This window comes from Apostichopus japonicus, chromosome 17 (genome assembly GCF_037975245.1).
Source record: "Apostichopus japonicus isolate 1M-3 chromosome 17, ASM3797524v1, whole genome shotgun sequence".
NCBI classification, from domain to species: domain Eukaryota; kingdom Metazoa; phylum Echinodermata; class Holothuroidea; order Aspidochirotida; family Stichopodidae; genus Apostichopus; species Apostichopus japonicus.
Window position 1 is genome coordinate 33,157,801 of NC_092577.1, and position 12,364 is coordinate 33,170,164.

The following is a 12,364-nucleotide window of genomic DNA, read 5'->3' on the forward strand; positions in this document are numbered from 1 at the left end:
TAGAAAGAGTAACACGATGAATCTATTAAAATCGCTACTACCAGTAAACCTTTAAAAACTCTATGTTTCCATCAGTGGCATCATATATCAGGTACTAGTCAATCAAAATTCTTCATTGCCAGGCAAAGAGGTCCACAAAATATTTAGGAATTTATAAGAAAACATAAAGCCGTATTGAGGGTGGGTGGGGTGGGGGTAGGCAGGGACGTCGCTAGAGGGGGGGGTGTGGGGGGTGTCTCACCCCCCAAATCTTGGTAAAAATGACGATAGTTGGAAAATTTGAGTGTGACAGTCGGAATTTCCGACTGTCGGAATTTCCGACTGTCGACAGCTTCAATTCGGAATTTCCGACTGTCGCACTCTAATTTTTCTGACTGTCGCACTCTTATTTTCATATGTTCTTGTAATTTGTGAGTGGCATAAAATTTTCGATCAAAATTGACCTTTAATCAGTCATATTTACCACGTTTTCCTCGTCACATTGAGAAATTGTATCTCGCGATCCTTATACTCCACCATACAAAACTTCGTATGATTTTGAATACTCTAAAAAAAAATACAACGTTCGCCAGCTTCAATTCGGATAATTTATGTATTAATTTTGCTATTGGGTGGGTCGACCCTGTTCGCTAGCTTCAAGTAAGTTCAGGATATACAGGGACGTAGCCAGGGAGAGCAGGGGAGCGACTGCTCCCCCCTTTCAGTGTCGAAAAAGATGTTTAAAAACTGTTGTTATTACACTGCTAATACACGGCGATAACAATATTTGTTTTTACGCCACTGCACATCTGGCTGTCTTAAAAAATATGAAAGTTTATATTGTCCATCAGTTAAGTTCGTCAAATGTATTTCTGGTATATTATGTAAAAGAACATGTAAAAGAATTCGAACAGGAAACAAAATCTGCTGATAATATGATATCATATGATAATGATGAAACTGGCAACAAATTGCACCAGATCGCATCTAAGGACCTTCAATTGTTCAAAAATATCTCAAAGGGGAGGGGGAGACCCCTCCCCTTAGACCCCTCCCCCATATCAATCGCAAAAGGTGCTCCCTCTTTCAAACTCCTGGCTACGTCGTTGGGGTATACATTGTCTCTACGGTATACAATTAAAACACCAATGCTAATCTACGGAAGCTTAAAAGTGCCATCAACATAAGCAAAAACTTTGCCCCATAAGGTACAAATGTATCGAAAAAAGTTCGGAACATAAGTGCAGTCGCGAGAGATGGGGTGTCTGACTGACACTGACCGTATCGTTGACGATTAGTGCGGGGTAGGGGGGGTACAAGGCAGCAGTCGGAATTTTCTGGCTCCAAAACCCATCCAGTTGGAATTTCAGCCACTACACCCCCCCAATCATCAGGCCTTAGCTACGTCCCTGGGGGTAGGGGATGTATTGTGAACAAAGAATGAACAAATGAAGGAACACTGACTGAAAATGAAACAGTTCAATAATAAATCCAAATCGTTTTGGCAAAGAGTTTCACCCTTTTCTCTCCGTTTGTTCATGTCGCATGTTATACCTTTGCTTTCACAAACTTCATTTCAAATACACTGAACTCAGGTTTGTGGCCAATGGCCATTTTTTGAAATATTTCATTTGTTTTCTTTGAAAAGAGGAACATATATACTGATTAAATGGAAGAATTGTGAAGAGTAAGGACTTTCATCTGTGTTCGAGTGCTATTTAATTTTGTCACGAATAGTTTTGTGTTTGCTAAGCTGTTTTGACGGTAAACAGTTGCAAATTCAGCAATTACTATAGTAATTATCACTAGTAGTGTTGAAGTGGTACGAAATGTTCAAACAAAAGAATATGAAAGTTAAAAAAATTGTTCCACATAATATGAAACCACTTCCCAAGATTGTCTACTCGAATCTTAATATCTTTAAAAAGTTGACGGTCAATGGATTTCACTTTCGTTAAACTTTAAGAATAAAAGAACAACTTATAATTAATTGCCAGGAAACAGTTGTGAGCATACAAACAAGTAGAGCAAAATGCCTTTCTTTAAATTCTACTGTGACTTTCACTTTGCCCCCCGTTTGCACAGATTTCCTTATTTTCACTTAAATGCATGAACTTGAAAATAAATGCTGAGTCTAACATATTGAAGCTCTACACAACATGATCTATTTATGGCAGGGGCCTCACTGTCAGCACATATATAGTATGTTACCTTGGAAATGTAAAAAGCAAAACAACAACATCAATGTGAGAGGTATATGTTCAAGTGTCACGGATGTACAACTATGACAAGCTCCCAGACATGACTTTTAAACATGACTAACTTCCAAATAGAAAATATAAGTTTCTCTGACGGGTTTAAGGGATTTTTTTTTGGGGGGGGGGGGAGTTGTGGCCCCTACAAAGGTCATCACTATTGGCCCCAAATGTTTAGCAAAATTTATAATATTCAAAAGTAGAAAATATATAGAGGCTCTGATTCCCTCCATATTATTTCCAGACAAAGGTAATTATTATTATTATTTTTTTAAAGAAAAGTCACCCAAGATGTAGCCTGGGAACAAAGACCAAACGACTTACCTGATCAATTCTCAGCCCCCCCCCCCACCCCTCCCTTACATCGAGACTGTGGCCGTATATATATATATATATATATATGACGGTACGTATCAAAAGTCCCATGAAAAGGGCAGCGGCGTAACTGGAATCTGACACCCGGGCGGAACCTTTCTTTGTTCCCCGTCCTAGCGGAGGGTCTACGGGGAGGGGGTGTCCCCCTCCCCTTTGACACTTTATTTATGCAAGGTGGCTTATATGCAAAATGGTGGGTGCTACATTTTGCAAAGCCTTGAATGGTTTTATGTTTTGGGATACTCATTCTTATTTCTCTTATTTATTGCTGTTTTTCTCTTACGATTTTTTTTGGGGGGGGGGTCTGTGGCACGGCGCCCCTTGACGATACACTGGACCGCCTCCCCCCCCCCCCCCCGCTTAGAACCAATGGAAAAGGGAATAGATACTACCTTTCCAGATACATGTACATGTCTCAGGCAACATGTTTTGAGGGTGGCAATAAAAGAGCTTGTTAAAATACAAGAATTAATGAAGATTATTTGACTTTCTATAGCGTATTTGCTTGCATTTTATTTACTAATAATCGTTTTCGAAATTTCCTTATTGCAATTTTTACAAATTCTTTCATATCACTTATCACATTAAATGAAAATGGAACACATGCTGGAAAGCAAATCGTTATTAAACTGTACAGAAATCTAATCGTTATTAAACCGTACCGATCTCGAATACGTTACCGATCTCTAATCGTTATTAAACGGTACCGATCTCTGAAAGAGATGGCGACATGTAAAAACTCTTGAATCGACTGGATGTTTTTTAATAACTGCAATATTTTACTTCTCAAAAGGTATCAAGGTTTATTTGCGGATTGGGAAATGTAAGAAGTTCATGGAATATTCGATTCACCAGGAACTACGCAAGCAGCCAATCAAGAGCCACATCAGTTAATGGCAAATTGTAGTATCACCATGGCCGTTTTGAGATGCATAGTATAGGCTAGTATTAGCTCTGTCATAGGACAGATTAGCATGGTCAAAAGGTTCTAGCTGATTGTATGTTTGAAGGCACCACAACTTCTTGAAATGTTATATATCTGTTAGTAAGCGACTACGCGGAGCAGACAACTCATTCAAACTGCAAAAATATCTGACATTTCCTTGTTTTCCAAAATTAATAGTTAGACATTCACTTCTTTCGTTTTAATAGTACCATATCGTCAGAATGCCGGCCATGTTGTATTCTTCAAACAACCACATAAATGTATCTGAAGCTCGGTGACTACATTTGTGATATTTAGTTTTTGTGTCGCCAAATCCATCTGGCTAGCTAGCTAGCTACTATTGAAACTATTAAAAATAAGAATTTCAGTCCCCGATTCCCCCTCCCCCCCCCCCCATCAAAGGGATGCAATTATGCAATATGCATTGACAACCAAATGAATTGTCATTGATAACTTGGCGAAAGATAGTGCTTATAAGATCGCAACCACAAAAACTGTCACAAACACAACCAAAGTGTTTCAAAATAAAAATTAAAAAATTAATAAATATCGTTCGGATTTTCAAACTTATTACAACTACAAAATCTTTGATATCATTGTGACATAACTGCATGTTAAGTTCATACTTGCTTAATACATTACCTAACTAAGGAAGACTACTAGTACATTCTTGCATGACCGCATGCAAATCATAAAGAGGTCTGAAAATGTGATGAATGGTTCTTAGAGGTGAGAAGTAACATTTATTATGAATATATATATAAAAGGAGTGTTAGCTCAGTGGTTAACGTCGGTGCCTTCCAATCATAAGGTCCCCGGTTCGAGTCACTCAAAGATTAACGTATGTCGTCCAGTTACAGAGTTGTTGACAATTGACAATTCATCATCATGGACGTTAAATATGAATGTAAGAGACTGACTTCTGTCAGCTTGAGGCTTTGATAAGCCAATGATGGCTTCTTGGCGAGTTCCCGCTTGCAGAAGGATCTAAAATACATACACACATATTATAAAATTGAGCCCAAAGAGAGAAACTGCTAGCTTATGGATCATTTTTTTCTTCTTAAAAACACAGGAAATCATAGTATAATTAGATAGTTCAGTTCTGCTACACAATATTTGGAGACCAATTTTATTCCCTGCTTTGAATATCAGAAGTTTTGAAGAAAGGTTCTGTCTGAGTTGTTGCTTCTAATTGGCCAGCAAAGAAAAGTTCGTTGTACATTTCTAAAGTTATAGACAGAACTTTTGCCGTTGAAATTTTTGGAATGAATTATCATACAAATCAAAAAGCTGACACATCACGAAGAAGACATAAGGACGAATAGATTCACATTAATGAGTGGACGAGACAATTTTAAACTTACAAATATTAACAGGTTACAACATCTCAAAGTGAGACAACAACGAAATCCCCAACCATCATTATCGGTATATGTGATTAGTGGCGGACTGGCCACACTGGTAAAAATTACAGCCCATTTTGCATCTAGGCATTCCTTAAGTTCCAAAAAATCTTTAAAAAAAATCCCCTCATACCCCCCCCCCCCCCCAGGACGGCGATCACTATGTAAGTAGCATATCAATGAATAATGGGCCGGTCGGTCTAGGTGGAAAATACCCGGGCCGGTTTTAGGACCCAGTCCGCCCCTGAATGTGATAGAGATAACTGTCATGAACGACTACCCCAAACCGCAAAGAAAACAAATATCTCTGTTATTTAAGCCAATGATGATGGTTGGGGTTTGTGTCCGCTTTTTTAATAGAAAGTACAAGGGGGAGGGACTTCATGGTCTATTCAGGAGAACCAGGGACATAAAGTCCTCGTAAGAAATGGTGATGGTTCCGTTCATGTTGGTGTCCCTCTGTCTAAAGCTATCGGTCAAGGATTTAAGCATCACGCACGCCTGGATGAAGTCATCTAATTTGAGTGACCTTCGAGCTGCTATGTCGTATTTTGCGACCAACATCTGAGTGAATTGAGGCGAGACATTGTACCCCATTTGCACAAAGGCTGGTGACAAAGAAAAAATAAAATAAAGGGTACAAAAATAAAGGATCAGATTGAAATGAAAATGTTACGAGCCACAAATAACGTGAGTAACATCTGATTCCTACTTGACCTGCTAATGGTTTTCTCTTCTGTACAAAGGACTCACCTGTTCCCTCAGGACCTAGTAACCATGGAAACACTTTTGCACTGTGCAAGATTAGGCAAAGACTGGCAACAATAGTTAACCAGCCAAAACACACCTCCCCCCACCCCCACCCCTCCCTTAAGAGTGAGTAAAAACCCACAACTTGGACTTTAAAACATTTGGGGAAATTACTAGTTGATATCCACGAAAAATCGTATATATAAAGCACAAATGCAGGGGTGATAGTACAAAGATAATCCGTTAATATCTCAGAAGACACTCAATATTGACAGACATGATGGGATAATCTGATCCCAGCCAAACATGAGCCATGTTCACATTTGAGAATACAAGGGGGTCCGGTACTGGAAGGACAATCAACTTTGTAGTGTGAATATCTAATGGTAACTCAAGATCAGACTCTGCAATCATGATCTTCCTTTCAAAATACTCGAGAGAACTCACCCTCCACCCCTCCTCCCACCCCGTTGGGTTCCCACGGTTGCTGATGTCACTACCTCTCGGGTTTAAAGCTGAGAGAAATGCTGCTACTAAGTTCACGGAAGAACAAAGTCTATTGCATCAAGGTCGCCGATCGACAAGTCATCAAAGAACAGTCGATCGTTCGACACATAATCAAGCGAGGAGGACACTTTGATTCGGAGCAGAGGAACAAGTGGAGAGTGAGGTAAATCTCCCACACACTGTACACATTCCTGTCTCAGACACATGTATACCCACCAAGAATGCCTAATATATACTGTACAACAGAAGCACACGTAAACGACCCATACAACACATATAAAGCAAGGAATGGTTTGGCCCCAGCTTACCTACAAGAGCTCCTCCAAGAATACAGACCTAGCAGGGCGCTTCGTTCAAGCGTACAATATATGCTATCTGTTCCTACTGTTCGCACTTCCACCTATGTGGAACGTTGCTTTGCTAGATCAGCTCCACAGCTCTGGAACAGTCTCCCCTTACATCTGAAAACAATCCAGCATGTGTCAACTTTCCAGAAAGAACTCAAGACGTTCTTATTTATGAATCCATTTGTTTAATAACTGTTGTGTCCATTTTGGGTACTTTGCTCCTGCGGCGCTTCTGAGCAGTTTTTTTAACTGGATAAAAGCGCTTTATAAATTCTTATATTATTATTATTATTATTATTATTATTATATATAACACATACAACACGTCCAATCATAAACGTACCTGTACTCAATTCGTTCGCCTCGATCGCTCCGGACTTGTCCTGATCGTAACGTTCAAAGACACCTTTCCACTGCTGTATGTAATTCCACAAGGCACTGAATTCCTGGATGTTTATAGTACCGCTCTGGTCTCTATCAAATATCCCTAAAAGAGAAAAAACAAAAAGAAGTAAAGATCATTGAAACACTAGTGAACCGTTGTCTCTTTCTTCTTACTTTACTTAGAAATGACCACTTGAATCTCAAAAGCTCATCCAGGCCACATTAAATCTCTATATTGGCTTTGTTAATGCCATTGATGAGCCTAGGGTAAAAAATATATAACAGAACTTTGCAAAAATTGCGGTATAGGCTCCAGTTTTCGTATGCTGCAGTGTGTTAGGATAATAGTTTTTGTCCCCGAGGAAGAAAATAAATCACGGATATTCCGCGAATTCGTGGAAAAGCTCATGCCTGAAATGACATGATATTACATATTATATACAGTATAATTTTTCATCATAATATAAGAGCATTTCTTTTCCCTTCAAAACTGAACTAGGTACTAGTTAACCTCGACGCTAAATTGGTGACAATAATAGCATTTGGTCCTGATTCTACTACAGTATGCAAGAAATTGCACTTTAATACTGTAAGGACTGTTCGATATAACATTGATTTTACAAATCAGGTGGATCTAGGCCACTGTCGAATTGATCTTTGTATTGGAGAACCTTCAACGATTTGAAGAGAAACAAAATTATGATAAAAAAAACAGCAAATTAATGGAACAGCATATCTGTCAACTAGAAACTCAAACTGAAACACAGACTATTGCTATCAATCCAGGTGTCTGTTGATAAACTGACACAGGGATATCATTCCAGTTCCAGGAATAACTTTTGATTACATACAACATGAACCATAAGATGGAAAAACTCTTACCAAATTGACACACCTGAAACAGAAGAATACCAATGTTTTGAGAACCAAACGATTCTTGCAATTCAAATATTTTAAGTCAGAATTTCTCAAAACAAAATGTAATTATGCTAGATGCAACCACTATTCCTGAGTTGCTATAAAGCAACAGGTGTTTAAATTTTTTGGACTTTCTAGAACAGCCAAAGGTTTGGCAATGAGGGGAGAGGAGTTCTTTGCACCTGTGAGAGGGGGTGATGTATTCATTTCGCTGCCAGTGCAGAGGGCCGACGAGAAGAGGAATCACTAAGACTTCCCAAATGGGGGACCCAGACAGAACTGCCCCACTAGGCCCGATCTGGTTCTCAAATCTCCTGTTCCAGTGGTTTCATGGTTTTAACCATATAGTGAGGCTGTGATAACCCGATAGGACATCGACCCTGTTCCTATACTTGCAACTCGGTCAATATCGAATAGAATAGAATAGTGTACTTTGTATTGCGCCGGTGTCCGCCCAAAGACGCTCATGGCGCAGTGCCTATAACCAACCGTCTATTATCATTCCATAACCGTTCTCAAGTCACTGTGGACTACACACGATGAGCTGCCACAAAGGGGGCTAAATCATATTTCATAAATCATATAGATCAGACACATATTCCCCCACTCCATACTTATATGCTGAGCACCAAGCAAGATGGCAGTAGGTCCCATTTTTAAAGTCTTTGGGTATGACTCGGCCCTGAGTCGAACCCCGAACCTTCCGACTAATAAGCGGATGCTCTAACCGCTAGGCTAACCAGTCGGCATGAAATTCCTCGGCGAATATCGAAGTACTCACCGATCATGAGTCTACAGGTCTCAGCATTAAAATGTGACCAATTTGAGTTGGTGAGTGCCTGCTGTAATTCTGTTGCAGTAATCTGACCGGATTTGTCCTGATCGACAGAAACAAACCAGGAGTAGATATTGGGATCGACACCCGGTGGTGGGCCGGCTATAAACAAATAAAGAGAACAAGGAAAGACCAAAAAGATTAATATTAATTTATCAGTTTGATATGATCAAAGAAAATTACAAGTATGAGGCACCGTCATCTACGATATAGATTTTGTTCCATATATTCCAAGATACAGTTGTTTGAAAGTACATCATTTCTGTACGGAGACACTGATGACATAGGCAGACGACCTCATCGGGTGGAATGTGACGTTGTGAGGACAAACTGGCTGCCGGGTGAAGCATATCGGGCCAAGTGAACGGATGAGAGTAAACTATACTAGATAACTGCATTTAGTATGGGTGTCACTTAAACTATGTAACATTCAACAAAGGAGAAGGAACCAGAATGCAAAAATGCATTGTGGTTTCGATGATGTAACATGAGCAGTTTTCTTCGTGAATCTGACGAAATGTATAGTGAGGGTGTACATGTTTACAAGGGTTTCAAGATTTGACCTCTGATGACCCCTAATGACCTTTGCCCTCCACCACAAACAGTAGGGTTCTTTTACACAATGTGGTACTCCTTCACACCAAATATGAGGTCTGCCCATGATTCCCTTCTTGAGATATCGTGAAGAAAGGGGGTACCCCGCAACCTAACTTAGAGGCCTATAAATATGAAAGCAAATTTAGCTGATATTACAGTAGAAGCCTATAAAGTTTTCACTACAATATTACAGAAGATATTTGTATTCCATTCAATGAGTTTAACGTTCATCCTTAAGCCCATATTTAAATTTGGTTGTGATAAATAATATTCAAAGGGGAGAGACACTTTGGTTATATAATTTGGACTTGATGTAGAACACCAGTGACCTCAGGATTACTACAAGTCAGGAGTACATCCAGGATTTATAACGGAGGTGCTGTAGCCCTGGGTTTGTTGAGGACAATTTCCATGAGGGGGGGGGGGGGGCTTGGGGATCTGAGGTTCCTCCACGAGAAGAATATAAATGTTAGACAACAAGTAGTGCATTCTGAGGCATTCTTAGGTTTTAAATTAGGTCCATAATTAGAACTTTACGCAAGGATGTGCTACACAACCTCGCAAGTTCAATTTTGAATATTTGTGTGATGTTGTAAAGGGGTTGTGTACAACCCCACACCCTATGGATCTGCATGTGCAAAGTCAGTCCTCTGTGGAATGGTGGGGAAAGGGGAGGGTGGGAAGGATGTGTGCCGGTCCAAACCACCATATGCACATTAATTAAAACCAAGGATCAATTTCCCACCTCCATTCCATACAACCGAGAATTCATGTAAGGAGAAATTTCAATCTTAGTGACAAGGCTTCTTCGAAAAATAATCTAAAAACCTCATGGGAAATGTATGAACCGATCGCCTGTATTTACATTAATGCGGAAGAATGTTTTGCGCTTCTTTTGCGTGGGACCATAGTTAGGAAAGTCCCAAAGGGTTATTCTGGCAGTGATGTGCTATCAGGGCTTTTCATCTTCATCAGGAGTGAGGCAGAGCCTCTTATTTGCAAACCTGCTTCAGAAAATTGCTATCCTGGACAGAGCCTAACTTACCGGCAGGAGGTTGTTGGCCATATCCTGGTGCGCCATAGGGTTGCTGCTGTTGCCCTCCATATGGAGCTGCACCATAAGGTTGCCCTGCTGGTGCCCCATAAGGTGCCCGTTGAGGTGGAGGTGCACCATAACCTGCTTGACCTTGTGGTGGTGCACCATAACCTCCTTGTCCTTGTGGTGGTGCACCGTAACGCGGCTGGTATCCTCCTGGTGGCTAAAGGAGATAAATGAAGTGACTTTCTGTCAAAACATCCATAACACACAATTGGACACTCCTTCACCTTTAAAAGAACTCATTTCATTGTTTAAAAGCAAACAATCCAAGTAAATTGAAGGCAAACACTTGCTATTGTTTCGAATTAATCTAAATATATGTACTGCATGATTTCGTTAAATGTTCTTTGTTACTTGGCATAAGTCGCTTCCTTTGCTATTTAGGTTCCATTTCATAAACACAGAGTTCGGATACCCTGTGCAAACACTACAGATACCGCAATGAAACAATGAGTTAATACACAATGTGTTAGACTTGTCCATGAAAATTGCACCATGATTTACGAAATCAGGCAAATACTTGAAAGAACAAAAACGCATGCCATTAGTCTACCGTACTACATAATTAGGCTAGTGTTATGTATTACTAATTACTACTACTAGTACTAGCAAAGGCTAGGATAACTCACTAATTTAACCTTATCTTAGTCCGGCTGAAGGGTAGGCTATGCAATATTGTACACATACTGAGAACGTGTTTATGCACTTGGCTGTGATGTTGACGAATCAGCGACAGCAATTAAATCCATTTTCTGTACTGTTTCGCTGAACTGGAATTACTCGAAACTCAACTACGAATTGAGCCTAACCGACTTCGTAGAGTAAACTACACATGTGTACAGTGCTGTACGTACCCTAGCGCATACTTACTTGATAAGCCATCTAGCTAGAGGGTGTGGATGAAGGTTTCAACTAGGATATCTCACGAAAGAGCAAACCTGCAATAGTAATTTCAAACAAAATATAGCCGGTGTAAATTTTAATTGAATGCAGAACTCGATAAGATTGAAACAGGAAAAGTTTAAGTGGATCAATCGTTGCGTAGCATAACTTGGTTAATGATTCACCCCGTTTGACGTAAACGTAACTGCTGATAATAGTTAGGTAGCACAGCATAACTACAGTCTTCATTAGGCTCCACTTTCTTACTTGGTTGTTTAGTTTTGTTTCGACACACACACACCTTTTTTTTACCAATTGTTAGAAACTCACCTCGTTCACATTCTCTTTTCATAATAAAACCTTTTTTTGTTAGCTGAATGTTTAAAATATATTCTATGCTATGTAAAATAGTTTATGCATTGAATCCCGGCGATAGCAAGCCGATATGTATATAATTCAGTAATTGAATTATCAACTCACGGTGTTGAATTTAAATTGATCTAGCAGCGCTGACATATCAATTTACAAGGAAGTATTATTATACCGTTAATATTGTGAGCTGCACAATTATGTGTATGTATGTATGTATGTATGTATGTATATGTGATCTTCCCGCAAGCAGGAACTCGCGAAAGAAGCCATGGAGGCTTATAGACTCGCAAGCTGACCGAAGCCAATCTCTCGGCACACATCCAATTAGGACTACAACTCCAGCAAGTTTCCTTGTAAATTTATGGAAGCGCCCGCCCCCTCCCTTCAATATACGCGCCTTTATAAACTGCTGCACCGTTTGACATATTTGGATCCGACTAAGAAATGGACATGTATTTTAACGCGTTATGCTAATTACTTATGATCGTTTTGAGTTGTTGGTTTTCATACTGTAGTTTTATCCAGCTGATATTGGATTGGAAGTTTAAAGTATTAGACACAATGGGGGGAAATGGGGATTCATTATAATGGAAATCGATGTATATTTCAAGCAGGCTCGAATAGACAGAAGGATTTGATGTACAGAATGCACAGAGGGACGGTACATCTTGGCTGGATGATTTGAGGTGACTTTGCGGTTTGCTTCGGTCCT

The 12,364-nt window shown here is 39.7% G+C and overlaps 1 protein-coding gene across 1 annotated transcript; it reads right to left on the reverse strand.

The window, feature by feature from the left end:
• Positions 1-3,096: 3,096 nt before the first annotated feature.
• LOC139984598 (sorcin-like) lies at positions 3,097-11,503 on the reverse strand. The gene is made up of 5 exons (XM_071998544.1): positions 11,269-11,503; positions 10,345-10,558; positions 8,649-8,804; positions 6,909-7,052; positions 3,097-5,569 (listed from the first exon to the last, which is right to left on the reverse strand). Exons 1-5 carry the CDS (start codon positions 11,278-11,280, stop codon positions 5,343-5,345), a joined length of 753 nt encoding a protein of 250 aa, XP_071854645.1. The 5' UTR covers positions 11,281-11,503; the 3' UTR covers positions 3,097-5,342.
• Positions 11,504-12,364: the final 861 nt, after the last annotated feature.

What these genes read in the sequence shown, in the direction of transcription:
- LOC139984598 (XM_071998544.1), bottom strand. An exon ending in GACCTGTAGACTCATGATCG is followed by an intron (nt 7,053 to 8,648) that starts GTGAGTACTTCG and finishes TTTCTCTTTTAG; the next exon opens with GGATATTTGATAGAGACCAG. An exon ending in GGCGAACGAATTGAGTACAG is followed by an intron (nt 5,570 to 6,908) that starts GTACGTTTATGA and finishes CTTTGTCACCAG; the next exon opens with CCTTTGTGCAAATGGGGTAC.